The sequence below is a fragment of the Lonchura striata genome, chromosome 1A (genome assembly GCF_050655825.1).
Source record: "Lonchura striata isolate lonStrDom1 chromosome 1A, ASM5065582v1, whole genome shotgun sequence".
NCBI classification, from domain to species: domain Eukaryota; kingdom Metazoa; phylum Chordata; class Aves; order Passeriformes; family Estrildidae; genus Lonchura; species Lonchura striata.
This window is the reverse complement of record NC_140741.1, coordinates 60235692-60250469: the sequence shown is the minus strand read 5'-3', so window position 1 is coordinate 60250469 and position 14778 is coordinate 60235692. Positions and strand designations below refer to the sequence as shown.

Sequence of the window (14778 nt, the reverse complement as noted above, 5' to 3'; positions counted from 1 at the left end):
GGTAGTGTTAAAATTAAGCAAAATATATTTTGAGTTCTCAATGTAACACATCACCAAGGCAAGGCCATCACAGCTGTGCTGTGAAAATTCAGTCACTTCTTTTTAACTATTTTCTCTTTCTTCTGACAGATCTGACTCCAGATACGCTCAGTGAGATTGGACAGTAGGACGGGCTGCAGCAGCGCAAAAGATGCACTCACACTGCACTTCATAGTGAATGAGCAGGGCCAGACCACAGCTGCTTCTAGGCCAGACGTGATGGTCTGATGGTGTCTCTGAAAGGAAAACTGGTACCATGGTACCAACATTGGCCAAGCTCAGTCTGTAGCTGGTGAAGAAGAAAAGTGGGTTTTTTCCTCAGGGATTGCCAAATTTCATATGTAGTTCTGAAAAAAAATCCACTGGCGATGGCTTGGTAGACTGTTTTTGATAGCTCAGATAGCCATCAAGAGGGAAAATAAAAAGGTCTGTTCAAATACCAAACTAGAAGGCTTTCCTTTTCTTCTTTTTCCCTCCTGCCACCTTATTCCTGACACCAATAGCCTCTTCTGTGTCATCATCATCGTTCCGAGATCGCTTCTTCTCTCCCTGCTCCCGCAGCTCCTGCAATGCAAGCAACAGTTTGACCCAGAGTCTGGCACCTGAAGAAATTTAGACTACAACAGCAAGGACAGGGTCAAAAAGCCAGCACCCACCATTCGAGCAAGCCTCTGGGCCTCAGCTACACGCTCTGTCAGCATCATAACTTCTTCCTCTTGCATGGGGAATGCTGGCAGCTTCTTGCCAATCAGGTGTTCAATGCGCTGGAACAGCTCTACATCATACCTGAGGAAAGATAAGACACCAGCTTGAATCAGCCCTCCTGAGAAGGGCTCAGCTGTCACCACTCACAGACTTCAGTCCTTACCTCCAGCCCACAGATACTGTTAGTTTGAGCTGATGGTCTCACAAGCCATTTGGCATGGCTTCTCCGATTTATTCAGCTCATCTCAGTTCAGAAGTATTTGGTACAGATTTTCTTTTTAGGCAGATACTTCAGTGTTTATAAAACACCCTCAAAGTTACTTAAACCTGCATTATATATTTTAAAAATATATAAATATATTGTATAGTCTGGTTATAAACTGCTCTGCTCAATGAATGCCTGCTTCTAGAATTTTTCTAGACTTTCCTCCCTCCCCACCCTGGACTTTGAATTCTCTCCCCTTTAACTAAATAAAACCAACTGGCACTTCAAAATGAAAAGCAGTATTTTATTCTCACCCAGGATAAGGTCAGATATTTTCTGCTCTGAAACACAGCTGGAAAGAGTAAGTCTGTTATGTTTTATCACTTACTGTGTGACAAAGGTGATAGATTTGCCAGATCTCCCAGCTCGAGCTGTTCTCCCAACACGATGAATGTAATCCTGGAAAGAATTTTCGTGATAAGCAATAATATATTTTCTCCAAACATGGAACGGATCTTATGGCAAATCAGCCTATATATTTGCTATTCAGGAAAGAACAAGAGAAGGTCAAGAACATACTGCCAGCATTAAATGCTCAGGAGGGTGTGCAGCACCAGATTTTGAGAAGAGGCCTAAGTGGAGGCACAGCTTCAGTTTTAACATTTGAATTCTCTCTTTCTAAATAGGAAGACCAAATCCAATTATTCCAGACTGCAGGATAAAAGTTGCAATACATGACCCTTGCCAAGAATTCACTCTCACTTCCTTGGAAAGCTAATATTCACAGTGACCCCATGCCTGCATTTTGAGTCTTGGGCTCTAGTGCTCTGCATAGTGCATCTTCCAGAGAAACTCTCTGACAAGCAGACTTAAACCTGGCAAGCAGGATGAAAGAGAGGATGATTGAGAATAATTTATTTAGAAGAGTCTGATCTATCAAACATCTTTGGTCAATATGGTTCTAGGCTGTTCTCCAGGTTTCATACTACATTATGGAATTAAAATACTCCCTTCTTCATAGAGGATTTGCAGAGAGAGGATTGTAAGAAAGGATATGTTCTATGGGTTAGATGAGAGAGAAAAGCACAAAGACCACAATAACACCATTCAAGCTGCTGCCCCCACCATTTTTTTTTTCTTACTTTCGTGCCATTACAAAAGGAATGTCTTCAAAAGACCTACCACACTTTCTGCTGTTTGCAAGGCACAGTATTTTAATCACTGTAAGCAACAATAGCAATTCCTGAAGTGCAGGTTAATGGTATGCTTTCTGGAACTAAGCTGGCAACACTGTCATATAACTGAGATAGTCCCATACTTTCCATACATAGAGTTGGTAACTTACTTCCTTTTCCTTTTGCGGTACTTTTGTGATATGAAGACGAGACATATTAAGGACACCTTTTTTAACTAAATGCTTGCTGAATGTCATAATCAGAGAATCTTTTCTTTTTTAAACATAAAATATGAAGGCAGACCTGCATCATGGACACGGAAATGACTACATGAAACTAGTAATACATTAAAATTATTTTCAAAGCTCTTTAATATAAAAAGGCAAAACATACAGCCTGAGCAGAAATGCAAACACACAGAGCGTTCCTTACTTCCCCTCTTCACTTACAGGATCACTTCTACAACCCAGGCCGTGAGACCATACAAACAGAGATACCAACTCAATAGCAGAGGCTGAACTACACCTTTCAGTGTACAGAATCATGAATCAGGCTTCCAGCCAGCAGAACAGAGGAAAGATTCTCCGTTCCTTTGTCTATCTGCTCCCAGTGACCAGAAGCTCTCAGCTGGGACACAGACAGGCTTACCTTAGAGTGTGTAGGAATATCGAAGTTTATCACCACATCCACATGTGGGATGTCCAGACCTCTGCTCGCAACATCAGTAGCCAGCAGAATAGAACGTGCCTTTGCCTTGAACTTGTTTAGAGAGCCCAAACGTTTATTCTGGAAAAAGGATGAAAAGGGAATGAGAGAATAACATTCATTCTAGTTAGCTCTTGTTAAAATACTGGCACAAAAGAACTGGTGAGAAACTAGTCAAAAAATTTCACTTCTCTAATTTATTTTTTCAAGTATTACAGAATCAGTGGCAGCATTCATGTTAGGCAAATTTGTATGATCAGTCCAGTCCACTAACTGTGAATACTCCTCCTGCAAGGCAGGTGCAACTCTGTGTGGTGCAGCCCATTTCCCAAGCCCCAGGCCCCTTGCCTACTCTGTTCTGTGGGTTCATGCCCATACCTGACTCATCTGCCCGTGCAGGGGAATGGCAGTGAACCCCAGGTTGCGGAGCAGTAAAGCAGTCCTCTGAGTATTGTTACATGTACTACAGAATATCATGAAAGAGTTACCAGCCAGTTCATTCAAGATATAAACCAGGTAGCTGTCCTGTAAAGAAACAAGAGAGAGAATTAAAAAAAAAAAAAAGCCAGAGATAATCACATGTGCAACATTAAGTCTAGGACTTAGAAAATGACAAAATATTGGACAGATGTGGGAACAAGAAAAGACAATAAGAGAGAAGAGACAGAAGTGCCATTACCTTGAATTTGGAGGGGATGAAAATGTAGTACTGCTGTAGTTTTTCAACTGTCTGATACTTGGAAGAAACAGCACATTTAACAGGATTCTTCAGAGCAGCACGCTGGAGTTTTTGAACCTGGTAAGATCAATGAAATTTATCTGGACAGAGATCTTGTCAGAAAGTTGTATTAATACAGTCTAGTCAAGAGGCTAGCCTGATGGAAGGAGAGCTAAAACAGATTAGTCTGCTCCCACCTTCTTGGTCATGGTGGCAGAAAAGAGGAATGTCTTCCTGTCTCGAGGAATCACTTTTAATATCTTATCCACCTGTAAAAAAATAAGGAAATGGAAATACTAAATACTACAAGCAAGCAGGACACAAGCCTCCACAAATATAAAGATCATCCACATGAGGAATAATGCATGTGTAAGCATACAGTAGGAACAAATTTTTTATCTTCTAAAGGGAAGGTGTAGGCTGGTATCTTGTTGACAATTAGGCAGTGTGAACTTCAAAAGTCCAACAGTGCAAATATCAGGCAACATTTCTGCAGGAATGTGTGATTGTTTTCTACACTAACTACATTCTACATCAGGCACTCCAGAGACACCAGTGGATTTCAGAGACAAAGTGCCTCCTACTTTCTTGGCAGTGCTCTGCAGAGCTCTGCCATGTTCTAATCCCACCACAGACTTTTGTGTAATTATTAGATCTTAGTTACAATTTGCTACTAATTTCTGCAGAACAGCTCAGTGTTTACTATGTGCCTGTATGAAACGATTTTAAAGGGACTCATCTGGCCTTCCAAACTCGTCTTTCAGCAGATCCCTACCTCTGTCTCAAAATCCATGTTAAGAATCCGGTCAGCCTCATCCATCACTAGGAACTTCAGAGCTCGTAAGTTGAAGCCCTTTGTGTTCTCCAGATGATCAACTAGACGGCCAGGGGTTGCTACCAACAGCATAAGGAGAGCAAATTTAGAACAAAAGGAAAAGATCCAAACAGGCAAGACAGCTGTCCATTACAGAAATGGGATTCTTTGCCCAAGAAAAGTAAAGATTACTTTGTGGGAATAACTCTTTTACAGGGTATCTTCAGAGAGTGTTTTGAAATAAGGCTAATGGAGTCAGACTCTTTGAAGAATGTTCTAAAAATAAGTGACACTAAAAAGACTGTAGACAAGCTGTACTGAGAAGGATGAGACCAGCATTTTAAATACTTGAGGAGAATGAAAAAAGCCAAAAACACTCTAGGTCTAGCAAGAATGTTTTGGAATGAGCTTATAACAACAGTTACTGGTGGATACTTTAGAAAATTTAACAAGCCAGTACTCAGAGCTTGGGACAAAAAACAAATTAAAGATGTACTCTCCTTTCTTTGGTTAGCTGCAGTTTCATAATATTCAAACTCCACATCCTCAGCACATCAACTTACCAATTATAACATGTGGTTTCTTGGCTAAGGCCAGAGACTGAGACATCGTGTCAATTCCACCCACAATAACCGCTGCAGGACAAAGAGAGAGGAGTGAATCCCTCAGTGTAGCACCAGCCCTCCCCTGGCACTGCAGTGTCTACTCCAACTGCCCACCACCTACAGCAATTCTGTACAAATGAAAAGCTACTTATTTTTATGAGAATTTACTTTATTTTAGCCTATCTGAACTTCCTAGGCTTCTTAAGCCATGCAATTAATTCCTTACTGGCCACAAGTATTTTATTTTCACAGCTGCAGAGCTACAGGCAGAACCTATTCCTCGCAGTTTAACTTGGCTGTAAAAAATCTAGGAATTCTAAAAATACCCACAAAGCTTTTTTTGAGAGATTACCTAAAGAATCAATACCGACAGTCTGAAAGGAAGATTAAACTACATCACACCATAGGAGGGAGCTCTACGTAATTTCACTGGACACAAACCCACTACTGAGAACATCCTCTTCTACTTCCACCTTTAACTATTTAGACATAGAATGCAGAAGAGCTGCAGACCACTCCATAAGGAAAGATCATATGGTCCTTTTTTCTCAAACCTGATATCAGATCTCTGTCTTCCAGCAGCATAAGCTTTCTTTACATTTTGTTCAACCCCTCATTCAAATCCTCTATTTTCATCTTTGCAATCTCAAGCTGACAAACTTGTCTTCAGAAAAGCTGGTCCAATACCATGAGAGCTACTTACTGGTTTGAACACCGATGGAGGACCCAAGAGCTTCAAACTGCTCTGAGATTTGAAAGGCCAGCTCCCTTGTTGGTGTGAGGACAAGAGCAAATAATCGCTGAGGTGTTTCCAGCAGTGCTTGAAGAATTGGCAAAGCAAAGGCTCCTGTTTTTCCAGAGCCAGTTTCTGCCAGTCCAATGACGTCTCTGCCTGCGAGGAGCAAGGGGACAAAAAACTATTATACATTCAGAACAAAAAAAGAAGACTTTAAAGCACTGTGCAACTAAACACAAGAATTCCCTAAAGACAGAAAAAAAGGCAGATACACAGAAGGCAAAAAAAAACAAAAACCAAAAAACCCCCACAAAGGGCCAAACCAAAGAATTTCAGAATCTCTCTGAAGCATTTTTAGACTGTGATTTTATTTTTACAACTATTACAGTCTCAATAGTCAATTTTCTAGTTAAACTTCTGTTAATATACAGGGTTTCATACAATACTTAGGTTCAAAATAAGTTGTACTTTATAAAGTCTCAAATCTGACATCAGTTTACAGCTTAATGACTCTATCTCACTATTCTAGTCCAAATGTTGTCTGTTTACTGGCTTATAAGGAAACAGACTGTGGTGTTTGCAACTTCAGTTACACAAACTATAGACAACAGCACTACCAAGCTCACATTTCACATGGCACAATTGTGCTATTGATTAACAGAGTAATATAAACCAGTTCCTTCAGTAGGAAAGGTAGGACAGAAAGTTTTTTGTCCCAAAACAATGCAGGCAACAGGGTGAAATTCATCAATAGAATCCATTATGACCTCCTAAGCTCATGCAGCCGAGAAGAACATGGTGTCAACATACCTTACACTGGAAACAATTTCTCAGGCATGCAGTCTTACCTCTGTGGTTTTTTCCCCCCCAGGAGAATCTTATATGTGTAGTAAAAGAGTCTGACAAAAGTTAAATGCTAGGACAGAGCAGAAACTGAAAGTTTGTTCCCATTCTGACACTATGTTGTTCCTTTCCTCCTTGAGGCTGTTTTGGTGGGGGCTGTTTGTTTATAAAAATTCTAGAGGCAGAAATGTCTGCTGAATTCAGTAATTAATTTTTTTTCTGTAATTCCAGAATGCTTACAGAAAGTCACTGTGGTTTGGTTTATTACTCACTTGAGAAATGTACTTTCAAAGAGTTGCCTGCTCACGCAAAGCAAATTATACACACTAAGGAGTCAGTCAAGGCATCTTCACTTTCAGTCACACACACACAAACACACTCTGTAGATCTCTATCGGAAGCAGCACAGTCCAAAATCTATTGGAAGCTTCCTGTGTATCCCTGAGTATTTCAGGAACAAAATGATCAATGTGGACTAGCAGTCAAATGATTAATAAGAATTCTATTTAATATGGAGTGTCAGAACTACACAACAGGAGTGAGCACTCAAGGAACAGTGCTTGTACTCAATTGAAAGTTGTGACTGCAGACAGTGTTATAGGATAAACTACTATTCCAAGCTCCACCTGGGAAGGGCAGAGAATGAATATGGAAACTACTTCTAGACAGAGATAATCAACAATGAAAAAGTTGGGACACACTCATCCTGATCCTTCTCACTCTGGAAAATTCATTCACATAGAGCTCCTGGAGCAGGCCCCAGTTCAGGATCAAAGAAGTACAGTGCTCACCTTGGAGAGCCACTGGAATAGCTTCAATTTGGATCTTCGTTGGCACCTTCCATCCTAACTGGTCACAAGCTTCACACAGGACATCTGTCACTCCCTGGACATTAGTGACGAGAGAAAAGGGAAACACACATCACCAAAAACACGTAAATTAAATCAGAGTTAGATTAAATACATGATGCAACAGAGCCAATTTGTCTCTAGCATAGACAAACCCCACGAAGACCCCAGTGCATCTCTGAAAGGGCAGGCTGCTCACAGCGATGCCCACTTCTATCAGTAATTTCATCGGATTTGTTCAAAATCTATTAGAGATGACTGTCACAGGAAGAATATGGTCGGTTGTACCCTTATTTACACAAGCAACTTCCCTCCTCACACACATCTATCTCCTCACCTCAGGGGTGACCATATGAACATAGAAAACAAAAAACACCATGTCAAGTTAAGACAACTTGAAGACAGCGGCGGCCGGGTGCGGAGCGGCGAAGGGAGCAGCAATGCCAACCCCGGCGGGGCAGCGGCCGAGTGCCCGCAGCTCCCGCCCGGCCCGGCACGGCCGCCGAGCGCCGCACGTGTCTGCCCCGCGGGCAGGCCGGCAGCTCCCGGCCTCATCCGCGCGCGGCGAGCGGGACGCTGCTTCTCGGGACAGGGCAGCGAGCACCGGGGGCAGAAGCGGCTCCGGCCCAGCCTCACCAAGTCCTTGAAGCTCCGCGGCTGCTCCTCCGCCGCCGGCTCCTGCTCCGGCTCCGCCGCCGACCCTTCCTCCTCTCCCGCCGCCATCTTGGCCGTCCCCTCCCGGCGCGGCGCAGAGCACGCTGGGAGCTGTAGTTCTCCCTGGGCGCGACGGGATTTGTAGTTCCGGAGGGAGCCGAGGGGGGCGGCGGGCTCTCCCTCAGCCCCGAGAGGTGTCCGGGGAAGGGAGCTGCGGGTCTCCAGCCGCCTGTCCCGGGACAAGGGCACCCTGGACTGGCTGTGGGAGAGCCTGCCCGTCTGCCCGCCCGGCGGTACCCCGAGCGGCCGCGCCTCAGGCCTGCTCTCGGCGCTGCGCCGCGTAGGCAGTGCTTGATGCTGCTCCCCGTTCGTACCTTCTATAGCTGTGAAAGAACAGGCAAAACGAGCTGGCTAGGCACAAAAAGGCAAAATGTGTATCAACTTACATCCACAATGTGTATAAAGAACAAATTAAGTGCTTCGGATATGTTGGTATGACACATATTGAAGCAATAGTGATGGGAAGAGAGAAAAGAGCTGTCATTGTTGCACATAGTTTCCTGTTTATAATTGTTAGTATGAATTTTTGAAGTATGAATTATTAAATTTTTTACCATCTCTCTCTGGGAAGTCTGTCTGGGCGTGCTCTCAGTGGAAATGCTGATACACTTCAGCATCTGTCCCTGGATTCCAAGCGTGGCATTTCCTCTGCGCCCAGAACAATGAGGAAAGTGAGAGAAATACAAATGAACTCTCTGCGTGACAGGGAAAGAAGAGGAAACCTGAAACAATTCATGGGCAGGAGGAAAAATGAAACCACTGCATCCCACTGTGCTCAGGAGCAATGATAAAAAAAAACAAACAAACAAAAAAAACCACCCCAAAATAAAAAAAACCCTACCCTGTGTAGATGATCGTTGTTACCATGTTTCAAAAATTATAGCAGTCTGAGCCATCAGCTTGCTGTTTATCATGATTGCTAAAGGTTAAGCCTGTCCAGCACGTAGACATGAACCCCTGTATGGGTCACTAGGATGCCTCAGGAAATGGAGTCAGGGATGTGACAGGAAGTCACTGCTTGTGATTCTTTACTGAATTCCTTGCCCACATAATATGGTGCTGTTTTAGTGGGGAGCAGGGTGGAGCAACTCTATTCTGGTGAAATCCCAGTTTGTGTAATTCCCTATTGTCAATAGATGTATTTGAATTAAAGTTTTCTCCTGTCCTAAACTGCTGTAGGGAGCATTCATGCATGATAAAATAAATATACATCTTCTAGGTAGTAATTACTTTTTTGTGCTTTTCAGCACAGGACACTGCAGATTATACTCGATTTCGAAATTGTCACTCCAAGGCTTTTAAACCTGGCTTTAAACAAATATGCTCCTAGCACTACTGCATGTTACAGTCTTTAGCAGGGGCAGGGTGACAGCATCCCCAGCAGATGAATTTTAGTGCAGATATAACAGCTATTTCATAAAGGGTACATAATGAGATGAGATGGACAATGTGTTCAATCACACCACCTCCAGGAGTGCAGAGACACTGACACAAAAGTGCTTCATATTCATTTATTCAAATCAGCAGTGTACTTGTTCATTTCTGTTCAAACAGACATGGATATCAAAAGCATTTGAGTCCCACTCTGGAGAACCAGAGCTTTTATTGTTCCTACAACATATTAAAACAAATATTGATATCATGAAAAGAAGAGACAAAAAGGACAAGGATTCAAGCTTTGTGACATGGAGTACTGCCCTCCCTAAGAATTTGGTCAGTGTTGCAGAATTACAGAGTAGGTTTTTCTGATCATTTGGATTTGTGCCTGCACAGGGAAGTTTCCCTTATCCACTGGGGCATGCTTGTGGAGGGAATTACCTCTGCATTAACTCTTCTAGTTGCCTCAAGCTAGTTTCAGGGTTTCTTCCTTGTACCTCTTTCAGGTACTGACATGATCCCCATCATCACCATACTTGGGCACTTCTGAGTGGGATGATCCCAGACACATTCTTGTGAGGTAGGGAAATGCTACTATCCCCATTTTTAGACAGGGAACTGAGGTACTGATGGCTCAAAATTACAAAGGGCATATTTAGCAGAACAATCACTTGAAATAGGGTCCCAGTCCTTGCTCCTGCTTTGTAGGAGTTCTGCCACTGAATCATCCTACTCCTCTCTACCCCTCCTGAATATTGGTACCCGCATGTATTTCACTAACATGAAGCCTTCTGGGGGAAGCCTTTCTAGGAGTATGTGTAGCTTTCCATGAGTGCTGCCTCACCCCTCACAGATGATCCACTGTGGGTCTCACAGGCTGCTTGACTGCATGGAGAGTGGCACCTCCACCTCTCCAGTGTGCTCCCATCACGGGGCTCCAGCTCAGACCAGTAACCAACCTACCCTTCCCAGGAGATGTAACTGCTTCCTTCCACCAATGCCCTGAGGCAGACTCAGGGTCACTCTTCTTCTCTCTGTTTTGGCTCCTAAATTCTATTGTCACTGTTTGACTGTGTTTCACCTATTTTATTACTATCAGCATTCAGGTCATGCTTTCCTTTACCTACAGGGATTTGCCCTCCCTCACAGCAAAATAACAGGTAACTTGCTCTCACATGCTACAGACTTGCTTTTACTCTAAAAAACAACAGTTTTCCTTTGGAACAGAGGCCTCCTTTAAAAATAATATATATATACACACTCTTAAATACAATATCATAAGCTTAAAATCATTCTATGTAAATAAATAGAATACAAACATCACAGGTCTCAGTCTGGAGAGGTTTCTCCAAACAGATAAATTCTGGGCCTGCTATTTCACCCTGGGATGGTGAACTATCCGTACAGTCTGTCATATCTGGAGCTGCTTCTTTCTACAGCCTTTCCAGATGTACCTTGGTAATGGGATTGTACTCTACTGGAAATTGGCAGCTGCTGGCTTTTTTAGGGTACTCCAGCCCTTGTACCACACACAGATTCGTAAGTTGTTTACAAACCAGGTTCAGTCAGCATCAGGTATTTCATCTGCCTCCTGACCTACTTATTTTTGCTGCCTTGAGGAAGCAGAGCAGTGAAGATGGCTGGGGAAAAGGGGTCTGCAGAATGTCTGCCTCACAGCATCAGCACCATGAACTGTAAAACAACAGGTAGCAGTGCTAATGGTCACAGTTAATAATGTAATGTCTCCAAACCCAGTTTTAATATGGGCCGAACGCTGTTTCAGCTGGACGGTCTCAGGATCTCGGCAGTGGTTTTAGCATCCAAGCTGAGTCTCCTCGTACATGGGGAAAGCTCTGTTCTGGACTCAAGAAGATCACAAACTTCATCCATTGCCCTGGTGCAGGTCTCCAGGTTGTCAGCCAGCTTCTGGATTTTGGCCTTCAGCACAGCCTGGCTTACTTTAGTGACCTCCTTTGTGTATTCGGGCACGAGGAAGCTCTGGGAGCCGCAGAAGACCATGAAGCAGACGGAGTTGTAGAGCGAGATGGATGCCCTCTTCTCTGACTGGCGCAGTGTAGGGTCGCCCGGGCCCTGCCCCCGGCGAAGAAACTCCAAGCAGCCGAGTATTTCCCTCATCTGTTTCCGACAAGTCATTGCAATTTCCTGCACCTTCCTCACCTCCCGGGAATTGCAGAGCACTGAGGAAAGGTCAGAAGTGATGCTGACAGCCCCCCCTGCCGTGGCCAGGCCCAGACCCACAGCCGATGCCAGCAGAGATGCTCCCAGTGTCGCCGGGCTCAGGGACAGCCCCAGGATGGCTGTGACTGCTCCGGCAGCGGTCAGGGTGCTCCCGCTGACATTGGCAATCAGGGACCTCTTGCGGAGCTTGTTGAGTTTCCGAGCTGCCTTGTGAAGGTGAGCAATTTGGCCACGCAGCCTCCGTCTCTGATCCAGCAGGGCTACGTGGAAGTGGTGCGTGGGGTCTGGTGTCGGTGGAAAGGCAGCACTGCTCCTCTCCATGGCTTCTGTCCAGAGAAAGAAAAGTCTGGGTTGGGATTTGTGTAAAAAAGCACCATGAGACATGCTTATCCTTATCCCATTTCAGGGATGGCATCCAGCCAAATTTTTGTTGCTTCAACCCAGCTACAAGAAGGTTTTTCCATCTGTACACACATACACACTCACGTACACACGCATACCTATGTGAATGTGTATATTTAATTACATATTCCATTGTAACTTTCAGACAGCAAAACTTTAAAATGTTTTTCTTAATCCCTGCAAAGACTAAAATATCCTAGGGACTGGGGTCAGAGGTGCTGCTACCATTATCTCTGTGAAGACACAAAAGGTCTTTTGAAACCCTGGGCACAGAATTCCCTTTAGATTAGGTGACTCAGCACCCAGAAGAGCAATGCTGCCAGAACTAATCTGTTGTCCCCAGAACCAATCTGTAATCTGATGGGATTCAAAAGGACATCTTTCACAAGAAAGGTCAGACTCCAAGGAGGTGAAAGCCACCATCCCAGGTTTTTGTTTAGGGGTGATTTCCTGTTAAAGGAGGACAGAGGGAAGCTGCTGAGTGGGGACTATGTCTGGATTTTCCATATAGGAGGTGAGGAGCTTATTAATGCCTTGGACGGGTATTGTGAACATCCTTCCTTTCTTTAAGCTTCAGCAACTCAAGGCCCTGCAGCATTTTTTTTCCTATTATAACCTGGTGTCAGTGTATGAATAAAGATGGGAACTATTGTTCTGTGGTGCTTAGTCCAACCTGTGGTCATAAATACCCAGTTACAGTGTCAGGGAGGCCTCTGAACCTTGTTTAAATGCATTGTGAAGAGCACATCAGAAAAGCAGGCCCATTTTTAGTGTGCACTCCCTGGCAGTTGGGGAAATGGGAAATACAGAGGCCTGTGAATAGAAAAGGCTTGAAAACTGCTGGGTCTGGAAAACCTCCCCTGGCAAAATAGCAGGAGAGGCTTTGCTTCTTGAAGATGAATCTTCAGTGTTTCTGTGCTAGACAATCTCTGTTTGCTGTCTCTGTTCATTGCCACAAGTGCAGAAGGAAATGTTCCAATAAATATTTTCAGGTTGCTGTAGGGCTGCAAAATTCTCTACAAAGGAAGCCAGCAACTTCAATCTTGCTTACAGGGAAGCTGAGACAACAGAGCCAACAGGAGTGGTGTAGCTGATTGTCTGGTGAAAGCAGAGTTTTGGTTCTTCACAATACTGCATTGTGCACACAGCTGTGCTGCCTCTGCACCTAGCAAGGTCCAGCCATGGAGCTGAGAAGCTGTTTGGAGCCCATAATGCCCTCACAGACAAAAGGAGTCTCTGTAGCAGAAAGACCCTGTCACTAAAAAAACTCTGCACTGCTGCTGTTACCTTTTCACTTCTAAGTCTTCTGTACTGTGGGAACTGAAGGTGCCTGGTCCCTCATAAAGTCACACTATGTAGTTAGGATCCCTGGGGCTTCATTCTGCAGAATCCTCATGTTGCAGAAGGAGAAAACTTTGTACCATAGTTTTTCCATCTGTAAGTGTATTAATAAATAATTCTCACTGCAATCTTTCCCCCTTTTGCTGGCTTGTCCTAATTCATCTCACACCTTTAAGATGCCCCCCATGCCCTTCAGGAAATGTCCCCAGTCTCTCTTGGTGTCCTTAGGTCATTTGAATCACTTAGTACATTGTGCTTCTCTTAACTGGAGCCTGTGTCCTATTATTTTTACACTATAATTAGAAATAAAGCTGGAAGCACAAGGACTAACACTAGTCTAAATGGATACCAGCACTGAAATGGACAATGAGCATATCACCAATAACTTAACAACAGATCAATATGATGATCATTAAATATGCTAATTCTTGTAGCCTCTTAACAATTTGTTCTGAAGATTTACTTGCTGAGAACTGTCTCAGATAATAACAGCAACTATCTCACTGAATTATTAGAACTATCATTCATTGTATAGCATAGGCCATGTAGTGATGCAAATCTTTTCACATTGATTAATGACAGCAGAAAGGAAAAAAAATCCAACTCCTGCTTTTAGAGAAAAATCTCCCCAACACTAAAGGTATACATGAGTCCAAAGCCTGCAAACAGTTTCCTAATAGAGTACTCAGAGACACTAAAAAAATTATTGGTTCAAACTTACCTTCAGTTTCCAGCCACCCTCCCAGAAGACAAATTTTGATCTGTTTCTGGAGGAGACCAATTTATAGCTCCTGTGGACCAATTGCTGCGATGGGAATGCTTTGCCTCATACTGGGAGTTTGCCATTTCCTGTTCTCCCTTGTGCAGAAGGATGTGACACACTTGAAAGTGACCTGTGGGACAGTGAGCACACATCATGTTCAGGAAATGATCCCTGCGAATGAACATTGTGTGTTCACTTTTCCTGAAGTGTAGGGTGGAAAAAAGGTTTAAAAATCGCAGCCTATTCCTGGCTCTGAGGTAGTGCAGACATTCCCTGCAGGGAACAGTTGCCTTTCCTTTCCCTGAAATAGCAACTGACTTTACTCTGTGCTGGAGCTGCCAATTGTTTGATGACTTAAGTTTCCCTCCACTATACATCTAGAGCCAGGGGAGCTATCAGCCAGCCAACTACTCCATTCAAGGCCAGTGTACTTTTAAAATCCCAGCTCTTTGGGAAAATCCATAAAAGGGAAGCAGCCCCACAGCAAGATCATTACTCTAAATTCCCATCCCTTCTCCTTCCCAGTACATAAAAACATGCTGCAAAAGGAGTGATCATCCTGTGGATTTACTCTATTTCTTAACCATAGG

General features: G+C 43.7%; 2 protein-coding genes and 1 long non-coding RNA gene across 3 annotated transcripts in view; 1 reads left to right on the top strand and 2 right to left on the bottom strand.

Annotated features, from left to right (window-relative positions):
* LOC110483098 (uncharacterized) overlaps positions 1-1262 on the top strand; it is a 36834-nt gene extending 35572 nt beyond the window's left edge. Inside the window, exon 4 of the long non-coding RNA XR_014952100.1 lies at positions 130-1262. This is a non-coding gene — a long non-coding RNA (uncharacterized LOC110483098). The remainder of the gene's footprint in view (positions 1-129) is intronic.
* DDX47 (DEAD-box helicase 47) lies at positions 3-8128 on the bottom strand. The gene is made up of 12 exons (XM_021552744.3): positions 8029-8128; positions 7336-7429; positions 5670-5858; positions 4925-4996; positions 4323-4441; positions 3745-3816; positions 3509-3625; positions 3208-3354; positions 2773-2910; positions 1338-1408; positions 696-825; positions 3-603 (listed from the first exon to the last, which is right to left on the bottom strand). The coding sequence occupies exons 1-12, from the start codon at positions 8113-8115 to the stop codon at positions 484-486; spliced, it is 1356 nt and encodes a 451-aa protein (XP_021408419.1). The 5' UTR covers positions 8116-8128; the 3' UTR covers positions 3-483.
* Positions 8129-9603: 1475 nt separating this feature from the next.
* On the bottom strand, positions 9604-14324 carry APOLD1 (apolipoprotein L domain containing 1). Its single transcript, XM_021552705.3, has 2 exons — positions 14147-14324; positions 9604-12008 (listed from the first exon to the last, which is right to left on the bottom strand). The coding sequence occupies exon 2, from the start codon at positions 12001-12003 to the stop codon at positions 11263-11265; it is 741 nt and encodes a 246-aa protein (XP_021408380.2). The 5' UTR covers positions 12004-12008; positions 14147-14324; the 3' UTR covers positions 9604-11262.
* Between the last annotated feature and the right edge of the window lie 454 nt (positions 14325-14778).